Source organism: Malaya genurostris, chromosome 2, assembly GCF_030247185.1.
Source record: "Malaya genurostris strain Urasoe2022 chromosome 2, Malgen_1.1, whole genome shotgun sequence".
Taxonomy (NCBI): domain Eukaryota; kingdom Metazoa; phylum Arthropoda; class Insecta; order Diptera; family Culicidae; genus Malaya; species Malaya genurostris.
Window position 1 is genome coordinate 101,131,214 of NC_080571.1, and position 12,988 is coordinate 101,144,201.

General features: G+C 38.3%; 1 protein-coding gene across 2 annotated transcripts; it reads left to right on the forward strand.

The window, feature by feature from the left end:
• Positions 1 to 531: 531 nt before the first annotated feature.
• On the forward strand, positions 532 to 12,676 carry LOC131431032 (microprocessor complex subunit DGCR8). Of its 2 annotated transcripts, none has more exons than XM_058596445.1 (5): positions 532 to 607; positions 921 to 1,347; positions 1,410 to 1,714; positions 1,775 to 2,875; positions 12,222 to 12,676. In XM_058596445.1, exons 2-5 carry the CDS (start codon positions 981 to 983, stop codon positions 12,501 to 12,503), a joined length of 2,055 nt encoding a protein of 684 aa, XP_058452428.1. In that variant the 5' UTR covers positions 532 to 607; positions 921 to 980; the 3' UTR covers positions 12,504 to 12,676. The 2 variants fall into 2 exon arrangements, with proteins under 2 accessions (XP_058452428.1, XP_058452426.1); XM_058596443.1 differs by having other exon boundaries at positions 536 to 754; positions 979 to 1,347.
• Positions 12,677 to 12,988: the final 312 nt, after the last annotated feature.

Here is a 12,988-nt window from a genome sequence, read left to right on the forward strand (position 1 = left end):
CGACAATGTCTTACGAAGATATTCTTTAACCATAATCTATTGGAATAACATCTTCAATCATCGTTTTATTGTGGAAATTTCATTTTATTTTTTAATACAAGCGGTGTGAAAACATCTGGCATCTCTGCAGCGGTACGACAACTGTTTAATACAGCGGTACCACCGCTGTACAAAAAGTCTGTCATTTGATGTGACTTTGTTTATTTAATGCAGGGAACCCAGATTAACAGATTGGGCTGAGCATTTATGGATATTTGGATTTTGCTGGATTTCGGGGATATTTCGTTCATTTTCAACAACGTTGCTTACATATGTTTGAATTTCTACGACTTTAAGCTGTTTAAATTTTTTTTTTCTCACATAGGTTACAAAATTGATCACATCCGTAGAACATTTCATTCGCTCAAACTTCCAAATCACACTTTTTATCGTTCAAAAGTTTTATCTGAAACCACTGATCTTATGTCAAATGACAAATTCGTGATTGCGATCACGTTGACGTTTTCAATTTTTATTTGGTTTTGGTTTAAGACGTTGCGTTCTGACGATTGTTGGTGAAGTTTTTCAACAAAAAATCCTCAAATTGTGATCATCAAATAAAATCACCGTGAGAAACTTCACAGCTAGCGCGTTCTTGCTTTCGATAATGCGCCAGAAACGCTAGGCTTTAGTTTCTACGTGATAATCGTCAGTGACAAATTTTGATAAACGCCATCGGCGAAATCGTTTAAAAATCGATAACAGAAAGGAGCCCGTAAATGCAAATTTCGATTTTCTACCTCCAGCCGATGTGAACACACTCAATTCTCATTCTGTTGTTCAAGTTAGCAAGGGCAATAGAAGAGAAACTGCAAATTTTGCAAAATAATTGAGCGTGATCGACATTGGACGGTTGGGTGGAAAATCGCATACCACAACAGTTCCAGCGTTGCTCCACTGCAGTTATTTATCTATCGAGTGAAATTGCATCTTTCAAAGGAATGATGGAGAATGGTTACGATGTATCGAATACGGCTCCTCTTCCGCCGGAGAATAATTTTGATAATGTAGAGCTTACTTCTCCGCCGTTACCACCTACTCCAACTACGATGCTAGAAAGCAGCAGCATGCCAAGTCCTGAGGACCGACGACTTGTTGGCGAATGTCCATTTGCTAAACGGAGAAAAATGAATGAATTCTTTGAGGATGATTATGACGACGACGATGATAATGTTTCTGTCGGAAATTGCAATCAAATTCAATCTGAAGGGATTGCAAAACTTCGAGAAGGATTCACAGAAAATTTGAAGCAGTTTCAAGTGTTGGATGAAGTTCAAGGTGATAATTCGGATGATGATGAAAATGGTGGTAAGTGGTGTTATTTGCTGTTATAGGAACTATTGACAATAGCAAATGTTTTGTTTTTACAGACGACCTACAAGGAGACGAAGAGGATGACAACAGTGAAGAGGGATCGGAATTCGATTGCGAGGAGATTGAGACTATGCTTGATGAAGGACTGCCGGAAGGAATGAAAGCTACTGGTCCGAAAGCAAAGGCATATGAAGAACGTTTCAAAGAAGTTTTGGAAGAAAAGGGAAGAAATCATTTTGAAGTACTACCTGAGGGATGGGTCCAAGCAACTCACATCAGTGGGATGCCGCTGTTTCTTCATACTGCTTCTCGAGTATGTACAGCATCAAGGCCGTACTTTTTAGGTCCTGGAAGTGTTAGGGTAAATTATTATTTTATTTTATATGTTTTACAATGGGAATAAGCAAAGTATAAATTTTAGAAACATGAAGTACCGTTAAGTGCCATACCTTGCTTGAATTACCGGAAAGCATTGGAGAAAGAGGATGAGCTGCGTAAAGAAATAGAGGCTAATGCAGCGGCAGCCGCAGAAGAAGCTGAAAAGTGCACAGCCAATGAACAAAATCCCCAGCCTCAAGAAAAACAAATGCACAATCCTCAGTTAAGTAAAATGATTGCCAGTACCACGACAACTGCAGAGGCTCAAGCCAACGCAAAAATGCTACCACTCAAAGTGACTGCCAGAATTGAAACTGTCAACGATAACCTAAAGGCTCACTCGTTAACGGCAGATTCATTTCAAGAATACTGTAAAAAATTATTTAAATTCAAAACAATTCGTGTGATGCGGTTTAAGTCGTGGGCTGCTCGTCGGAAACTCACGAAACATCGCAAGCATATGAAGAACCTGCAGAGGCCCACCTTACCGGATGGCACGAAACTAATTACATTCCCGGTGCTACACAACGAGGGTGAAAAGGGTAATGTTCATGCTCGACCGAAAAAGGAATGGATTATGAATCCAAATGGAAAAAGTTACGTTTGTATTCTTCACGAATACGTGCAGCATGCACTCCGGAAGCAGCCGAGCTACGAATTCAAAGAACTAGAAAACGCTGCCACTCCCTACTCGGCGACGGTTTCAATCAACGATCTCAAGTACGGTACTGGTTATGGGACAAGCAAAAAGCAGGCCAAAAGTGAAGCTGCTCGTGAGACGCTGGAAATTCTAATTCCTGACATGAAAGATAAAATTACCAACAAAGACAACAAAAAAGACCAAAACGGATCAATCGAACAGCAACCGGAGGCTCGCAATCTTTCCGTATTTGATGAAATCAAGATCGAAGACCCGAGGGTCGCTGAATTTTGTGCCAAAACTACCGAACCCTCTCCGCACACAATTCTGCAAACCTGTCTGCAGCGAAACTTTGGACTCGGCGACGTACAGATTCAGTACGACGTCAAGGCAGGCAAACATCGTAAAAATGAGTTCACCATGACCGTCGGAAAGCACACCGCGACGGTGGTGTGCAAAAACAAACGAGATGGGAAGCAAAAGGCATCCCAGGCGATTCTGCAGGTAAGCTACAATTACATACTTTCTGAGCAGCATAAAAACTCGTGTAGTTCTCAACGCTCTAAGAATAATACTATAGTCCACCTGTTCCGGTAGTATAAGTCCATCAAACAAGATCCACTGGTTTCCTATTTCATGTCGTAAACGGTCACTTAAACGGGAGCTCGCAAGTCAAGGTGTATTTCAGTACCGATGACTGAATGACAGCAGAATCCTGAAAAAAGCAGTCGTAAACGGAACATTTGTTGGCTTTGCCCTTACGGCGCTCCAAATTCCGTGTCAAAGTTAGACTTACTAGGTTAACAGTATTTTGGCCACTTCATATATTTTTTGGCCCACCTAACAAACTTTATGGATTTAACCGTTGTTAAGTAACCCATGTTGCATTAATTTGAAGTTTATCACATTAAATTACCTATAGCGGAAGGATTTTTCAAAGGTATTACACTATTTGGTAGATATTTTTACAAAAAATAATTATTCAAATATGGCAGTCAGTTTAAACCTACGGATGACGGAAAGTTAGGAGGAGGTTGAATTTTTGCAATCATTTTTTTAAAGATATTACTTCTCAAAAACGACGTGTTTTGTGCGTGTAATGATTATTGATTCAGTTAATTGAGGAACAGCCTCTATACGACCATTGTTCTCTGGACGAATCATATCGAAAAACGGTGATTTTGACTGGCCCCTGAGATGGTGATTTGACGCGATCAGACTCTTTTGTGGGGCTATTTGAAATCCAAGGTATACGCTGATAAGCCCAGAACCCTAGTTTAACTCAAATAAAACATACCACGTGAAATCGTTGCCATATCGACCGATACATTTGCCAATGGAAAGCGCCGGAAAAAGATAACGTTTTGTACTCAAGGCCAAAGGTACGCGATATCATTTTCACAAAATAGTTGTAACATATCTCCTTGAACCAAAAAAATATAATCGAAACGAAAATAAATATGTTTTTTTTTCATATATTTTGCTCAGAAACAAATACTTCCACTTTAAACAGCTCATCTCGTACTTATGGCAGACCTTATATTTCCTTTTATTCCTTGTCCGAGAAACTTCATAAATTTTATTCATGTTATTTAAAATCAGACTTACCCTTCAAGGCTGTCTTGAAAGGCTTCATCAAAGTACTGATGAAATTAAAAATGAACTAAATGAATTGCTTGGTTTTGCCCCTTCCCAAGTAATACTTTTGAAAAAAGTGCGAATGGTACTTCTAAACCATCGCTGGAGCATATTTGCCATTCCAATGCACCGGTGAACAATTAAATTTCTTGAAAATCGATTTGCAAAAACTCACAAGATATCGACCGAAAATTTTCGTAAAAGGAGACTTGAAAGCATAGCATGTCCAGTGGAATTGTAGGCACAATAACAGTAATGGTAAAATACTTCATAATCAACTCTTAGCTGGTTACTTTACAGTTCTTTATCCCAGTAATCCGACTTGCTTCTCTTCCGTGAAAAACCTCTCTACAATTGATCTGGTTCTAACAGATTAAAGTCACATTTGTAGTGAATCGATTACACATGCTCAACATTCAGACTTTCTAACGAAGTTATAATTAATCCAATTAGTTCTATATTCAACCACCATAGAGCCAATTGGCTTGAATACAGATCTCACATTGAAAATCATGTGGATCATGAAACTATTTTCGAAAATTCTGCGGATATCGACACAGCAATAGATAATTTGAACCATTACATTATCGAAGCTAGGAATCTATCAGTTCCCAAAGCTCAAACTAAATTAAATTCTCCTATCATCGACGACAATCTTCAGCTGCTCATTCGGTTGAAGAATGTTCGTCGACGACAATATCAACGTTCTTATGATCCTGTTATGAAAAACATAGTTAAGGATTTACAAAAAGAAATTAAACATAGATTTACTCTTTGGCGAAATGAAAATTTCACTAAAGAAGTTGAACAAATTAAACCATATTCTAAGCCTTTCTGGAAACTTTCTAAGGTTCTTAAGAAACCTCAGAAACCAATTCCTGCTCTCAAGAAAGAAAATCAAATACTTCTTACAAATGGCGAAAAGGTTCAAAAACTTGCTGAGCAGTTCGAGAGTGTCCACAATTTTAATTTGAACGTTGTGAGTCCTATTGAAAATGAAGTCTCAATGAAATATGAGCATATTTCAACCCAAGTGTTATCACAAGATGACATTATTGAGACGAATTTTGATGAAATTAAATCAATTATTAGGAAACTTAAAAACATGAAGGCTCCTGGTAATGATGGAATTTTTAATATTCTTATTAAAAACCTGATAAAAACCCAGCAGAAACATCTAGTTATCGACCAATTAGCTTACTTTCTTCTATCAGTAAACTTTTTTAAAAAATTATCTTGTTGAGAATGATATCTCATATAAATGAGAATTCATTTTTTTTACCAGAGCAGTTTGGATTTCGTCATGAACATTCAACTACTCATCAACTTGTAAGAGTAACGAACATGATAAAAGCAAATAAATCTTCTAGGTTATCCACTGGAGTTGCTCTTCTAGACATAGAAAAATCATTCGACAGTGTTTGGCACGAATGTTTAATAGCAAAAATGTCTGATTTCCAGTTTCCTATTTATTTGATCAAAATTATTTAACTGATCGTACTCTTCAGGTTAGCTATCAGAATTGTAAATCTGAATTGCTACCCGTACGAGCAGGTGATCTGCAGGGTTCGAGCGTAGCTCCAATCTTGTATAATATTTTCACTTCTTCCCTTTGGTTAGGGACGGTACTCGGAAGGCAAAGTATCGATACCTAGGGTATCGGGATACCGAAATTTTGGGTATCAATACAAGGTATCAAAAGGCAATAAAGTATCGATACCTGTAAGTATCAATTGATACTTGCGCAGCAATCATTTCTAAATAAAATAAAATTGGCATTATTTTATGATGTACAGAAAGGTTTTCCATAAATTTGTTATGCCAACAGAATACGCATCTTTCTTGCCACATAGATTGCACTTCGCCTTTCGCGACTCTTGGTCCACGTTAAAGAATTTTCACGAATTTTGCCACGTCAAAGAACCACGTCAAAAACCACATTGTGTTGGAGCCATGATGGTTTCACATTTCAAAAATTTTCATGCCTTATGTCGATACACGATTACTACACTAAAAGCCAATTCCCATTGAACATTAAGGGTTCTGTTGGTTTGTGCAAAAATCACATATTTTGTTTCTGTTGCTTCGCGTTTTGCCTTCGACTGATCAGTGCCAAGCTAGTGGTTTAAATTGAACTGCTAGGCGCGAGATGGCAGTTAAATTTAAACTGCTTTAAGCACTGATGAGCCGCAGGCGAAATGCGTAGAAATAGAAACAATTCCTGTTGCTATTACTATGGGACCAGGGACGGACGGAACGGAAGCACTAGGCTCGCGCATGTATTGGTATGACGTGGACTAGTCGTCGTTGAAATTCGTTTTCAACAATCCTGCGTCGTCCCATAGGCGCACTGAAAGAGAGTGTAATTAGTGTGAAAAATTTAAATAGTTGAATCCTCTGAGAGTATGGCCTTTATGTGCGTGTTTTGTTGATGGTTTTCTCTCATTGCACTCTTTTTCTGTGCACTTGTGGGACGAAGCGAGATTGTTGAGAACGAATTTCATCAACGGCTAGTCCACGTCATATCAATCCATGCACGAACCTGGGACTTCGCTGAAGCCCAAAAATAAAGTTCTACTGGGGACTGATATAGCGTGATGGGTTAGTCGATGCCTTCCACGCAGCCGACCTGGGTTCGATTCGCAGTGCTTTTGTGAGTGACGATGAAACACCGAGCACTCCTATCGTGCATATTCCACCGCTCACTCTTTCGTCGGCCAACTCATTGGCGTGCACACTCTTACTGAAGCTATTCCCCTAAGATAGTCGCACTTCAATCTGATCAAGCTCGAAGCATGCTTCATACAGCAGTTTCAAAAATATTTACACTATTTACTTGAATTTCATACACAAAAGTAACAGGAGCGCAGTACTTGGCTAGAGCGAACACAAACAAGCGTTCAAACTCGTCCGGTGGCAAGAATAGAGCGTTCTTTAAAGTGCTATTGTAGCCAACATCTCGAACGTTCGGCGAGTGATTAGAGTGCTCAAAAATGGTAAAGGAGATATCGAGCATTAATCAAATGAAGTCATTATTTCTTGATCGTAGTAAGGTACTGACTTTTTTTTAGTTATTCTTCGTAGTATGAGTTTTGAAGAAAGATGCTTGCCACAGTTACATGTTACTTCTATAAATCAAATTCATGTTTAATCGGTTTTAATCTAATTAGACCATGGGTGTAAATCAACCCTGGAATTTGTCTCCATAATCAATATTAAGAAAGTATTACTTTTTCGCTGAATTTGCATTGCATATTGCTATTGCGTATTGGACTTCCGACATTTAAATATCATCATCTGCCAATGAACATCGCTGCATGACTGATAATCGTGAAAATGATCATTTAAAATGATGTGTGAATTTAGTAAAACTATACAGAAACTGCCATTTCAAACTCAAGTCTCAAGATGTCAGATTCAGCACAAGTTATGCATTAGGACTTTGTTTAGCATGTATTACTATCATACAGAAGAAAACATTACTCGATGAACATTAGGAAAGGTCTCAAGAGCAAATTACAGTTATTCTCTTTGTTTACTTTCTCTTTCAATTATTACGGCAGATTCCGGTAATTCCCAATCAATTCTAAAATGCATATCGAAAGTTGGTGGTTTTTGTCATTATCCTATGTGAAGTGTTAAATGGGGATTGCTCTATGCATCCTCACTCGGTAGTGGTCTTTTATATATTTTCGAAGGATCAGCCATACTCGTGCGGTTATCATGATGCTACTATACACTTCGATTTACAAAAAGGAAAACTAACCTGTGCACCACACTGCTAACGTACTGAAGGAGTGCTTCCATTTCGTGTATATTGATGGGGCTCTCTTTTGGAGTGAGTACGGACATGATCTGAAATAGAGCGAGCTGACTCGCAGCAGTAACCAACTAGCAGTGAGTGTTTACTCCTACTGACTCTCACTCATCGTACCCAAGAAAAAACATCATTCATGTTTAAAATGCACCTTTTTGTGAGTGACTCATAAGCGTGCGCGGAGGAGTGCGAGTGAGTATCTGTAAGTATCGAAACCAAGTATTGATACTAACAGTATCGCTCTGATGTGATATCGATACCAAAAATACTCGATTCTTGAAAGAAAGTATCGACACCTCAAAGTATCGACTCGGTATCGCACATCCCTACCGTTGGTTGTCAGAAATCGCTATTCTGTGACGACACAAGTCTGTTAGCCACAGGTAGAAATCTAATAGTGATTTGCAGTCGCCTACAAAGAAGTTTAAATATTTTCAGTGATTATCTGTCAAAATGGAAAATTAAACCAAATGCAGCAAAAACGCAATTAATTATCTTTCCTCATAAGCCAAGGGCTTCTTTTCTTAAACCAAACAATAATCACATTCTCAAATTGAATGGCTTGGAATTGACATGGTCTGATCAAGCTAAATACTTAGGTTTAACGTATGACAAAAAACTCACTTTTAAGGATCACATTGAAGGAATTCAGGCAAAGTGTAATAAATATATTTAATGTTTATATCCTCTTATAAACAGAAATTCTAAGCTCTGTCTAAAAAACAAATTATTAATTTATAAACAAATTTTCAGATCAGCCATGCTTTATGCAGTACCAATTTGGTCAAGTTGTTGTTCCACCAGGAAGAAAACGCTTCAAATAAATTTCTGAAAATGATTTTGAAGCGTCCTCCCTGGTTTAGTACAAATGAGTTACACAGACTCACAAATATAGAGCAATTAGATGTAATGTCACATAATATTATAAGCAAATTCCGACAAAAATCGATGCAATCTTCAATTGAATCGTTTCGCTCTCTGTATTAGTTAGTATATAAGTTCCTTTTCCTCATTACAAAATACAAGTTGGTTTAGAATTTTCCCTACACAAAAATCTCAGAATTGCGGAAGCAAACGATGTCTTCATGGTAATAACCAAATCATGTATCTAATAGGGTTGGAAAGTCATCACTTGTGGCTGAACACCCAATTTTAATCCTAATAATTTAATTCAACCCATATTCCAATAAATAGTTATTAAAAAAAGCAGCTCTTCCGTTGGTTGCACTAACTCCAGCTGATGCGCGTAGTCCTCGGCAGTGTACCGTCGATAGTTTAGAGCGCATTCACACCGCGACATGATAGATTTAATTTTTCCTATGTTGTTCAGGTGATCTCCAGGAGGCCTTGTGGATATCTTTGCTGTTGAAGAAGGTGCTTCGGACTCACGCATCGTTGGGTGTTTTTGTTGAAAGCCATATGCAGGCTCTTCAGTCCGATTGCAGGCCTGTTCATTGCCTCCTGGTGTAGGTATACCCTCCCTTGTATACGCGCCTGATGTGGGTTCTTTTTATAAGTTGTCTATTTTGAAATATTGGACAATCGGACGTAGAATGGTGGTATAGCCCGATGAACTGTATCTGCTGCTAAATTTTGTTTATCTTGACATGATGCGGTTCCTCTTCTTGATCTTTTGGATCTTCATATACAGTCCACTTAATTTTGCACTAGATGACACACTCCTTTCTGACAAAATTCTGATCGAAAAGAGATCGGTAACTAGTTCCGGAATCTGCAGCACTTCGATAAGTTCTGCAATGAGCTCAAGCTCGATTAGTCCCTTTACGACAGACATGATACTACCGTTGTTTGTTGTTAACACCGGATGCGCCGGATGCTGTTGCTTCGCAAACCAATTGCACTTAATGACAGGTGGCCCAGAAAAAACGGGAAAAACCGGGAATTTAATTCCACCCGGAAAAATCCGCAAATTTTAGTTAAAAAACGGGAAAACTATTACTATTCATCTTGAAACAATACTTGTGTTTTGCTCCTATTTGTGTAAGATATTGAATCATATAATTGAAAAAGTTATCGACTTTTGACTTTATCCACCTTTTGCAGGGAGTATTTAATTTCATTCTTTAAGAGCTGAAACTGGTTTGAAAGTTGAAAAGAACCATAGATTTTTTTTTACAATATGGTTTGATTTGTTCGTTGAATCTATGTTTAATTTCGTTTTGAATGTTAGTTGAACACATTTCATAGTAAAATCATAAGAATGTTGATATTGATGCCGGCGAAGGAGCAGTTGATGATACGAGAATTAAAATTGAGTTTTAGTTTTTGGAATTGATAGATAGATTAATGTAATGATTTAAACAATCTTTTGCTGTATCGATATCAGCCCGATTTTCCAAAACAATTTCAGGGTTCATATTACTTTCGGCATGAGATCTGTATCCTAGTTCAAAGGTGGTAAAATATGGAACAAACTGAATTAATCATTGCTGTATTGGAAATACTGAATATTATTGGTAGATAATCTTAATCAAAGTCTGTATGAGTAATCAGTTCACTACAAATGTTTCATTAATCTGCTAGATCAAGATCAATTGTAGAAGCATTTGTCATAGCAGATAAGCTATTTGATTATTTAGAGTTAACATGGGTTTATTCTGAAACGGTATGCGACTACCAATCTCTTATCCTTCATGACGTTTGTGACGGATGCTATGTCCTGCAGTTTACAAACTGTCGTTATTTACACGGGCCTATTCACTGCCTTTGACAAAATTAACCACGCCATTACAGTAGCTAAGTTGGGCAGATTGGGCTTTGGTTCTAACATGCTGCGTTGGTTTCGTTCATACCTCAATAATCACCGATTAGCAATTACGATAAATGACTATCCAACGACAATTCCACAAGGCAAGGCTTTGAAGCTCTGATCTTCCTCCTGTGCTTTAACGATGTGAATATTTCTTTGGAATGTCAACGCTGATGATCGCATGTTATGCATTTGACGTGATTTACCCCGTGCTATGTTGATTACCGCCATATTGAACAACGAAATAGACTGCCATGCACTCCTGAGTTAAATTTTTATTTTGAGATGAAATTTTCATTATGTTTGTCGGACATGACATTGTCAATAATTTAATTTATGGTTTCTATCACAACCAGAGCATGAAAATCTTCCGAGGGTTCATTAAACAAACGTGTTTGCAAACGAAATACCACAATTTAAACAGAGGCGATTTTAGCCTGTTCTAAGAACCGGGAATTTTTATCTCGAAAACCGGGAAACACCAGGCAATCGAAATCGAAATTTACTTACAACCCTGTAATGATTACGACAGAGTATTTATTTGTAGGTTCAGTGGGAGCGATACTGAGCAGTAAATGCGAAATTTCTGGATGGAAAAAATTGCCGCAAATTTAATGCGAACGGCGTACAAAGCAAATCTTCTTACAGATCTTCTTACTGCCAATAAAAATTTCCGATTATCAAATTGTTCTTTAGGATCAAGTTTTGATTCTTAAAAGGTTTGAATCTTTAAACTTCTTCCATGATAAACAAAGTCCAGTGTAATTTCCTTGAATGCAAAGCTTCTGTTGCTGAACATTGATAAAAGTGCCACTTTTATGGTGCGAATGGCATACAAAGCAGGCCTTATGCACGCGCGCTCTTTATTTTGCGCTGAGACAAATAAATTCTCATTCTCATAAGACAACCACGCGCATGCGACGTACTTTTGCCGCTCTCAAGAGAACTCTTTGGCACATTTACGTACCGCACCAGAAACTGATGCACGCTTCGTTGTAAAGTCTCATCGCATTCTGCCAAGAGCGAGGCTCAAGCGCTTTCGTCGCATGAGATAGCGCGGCGCGCTCGCTTCATGCGATCTACGAGTGGTTTGTACGTTATTTTCATCCTCTTCATCTCTTCCTTTAGGATAGGACACAAGTCGCACGAACCGCTCTAGGCACGAACAAATAATAATAACAGCAGCTTTTACTGTGGCTCACATAGCACACAAGCTGCGCTCATAAAAAATCTCGTGCGCTGTCTCTTGAGACCAAAGCGCACGAGTCGCGCGCAGAAGAAAATGCGATACTCTGAAATTTCAAGCAGCACATCCCGTTTCTATGTGCCCGCTACGCGTCTCTTACTTGCTTTTGGTTTGCTCTTTGAGTCGGTGCTCACGCTCACAGGATAAATATGCGACACACACATTTTCGGTGCGCTCTCGCTGTCGCATTTTTGCACGCATGAGCATTCGGAAGGCCTGATACAAAGCTTCTGCCTTAAATTTGGCAGGTACAACAAATGTCGATGTTAAAAATGGCGTTATACAGATCAACCAATAAGCCACAATCGCTGTGACTCATTAATGATAAATGTTACGGTCACCTTGCCAAGATGATTCAATCACTTTTTTTCACTTTCAGATTCTTCACCCGCACATTAAAACCTGGGGTTCGCTGTTGCGATTATATGGCAACCATTCCATCAAATCGTACAAGGAGAAGAAACAAGAAGAGCAGGAGATCACCGTACTGCAGAGTAAGGCAGCCATCAACCAACCGAACTACGCTATTCTCAGCAAGCTGAAGCTAGAAATGTCAAAACTAGAGCAACGACAAAAAAATGTGCGAGTTATCGGAACTTTCGTGCCAGATGTAGATCTTCCAACATCCTCCGGTTCGAACCTGAAAAATGTCGATCTCTAGGGTAGTGAACGCGCAACAATGGCAGTAACAACACTTTAGACACCTTACCTACGCTTAACTGTACTTCATCCAATGACTATCATTATGGTTTACGTGCGGTCTCCTGTGGAGTCCTGTGAACGATTTTAACAATTATGAGTTTGAGTCTAAGAATTTGTTTTATTTTCGGATCGCAATAAAATTCGTAATACGACTTTAAATTTTACTTTCTATTATTGTGATAATTGTCACGTGTATTCAGCGTTAGTTACATAAAGGTGAGATACAGCATTGAAAAATTATGGATGAATGTTACACTACAGTGGGAATTCATTGTGACCTACTAAGCTTGTTTCTTTCATGACCCGAAATACAATTTTTTTTCATCTTATTTATGCACGAAACTAGAAAAGTACTCGATTCTAAACGAGCATATTTTATCAAAAACAGAAATTGCCTGCTGAGAGTTAGTTTTGCGTAAATGGTATTGATGTTAACTTTTCGCG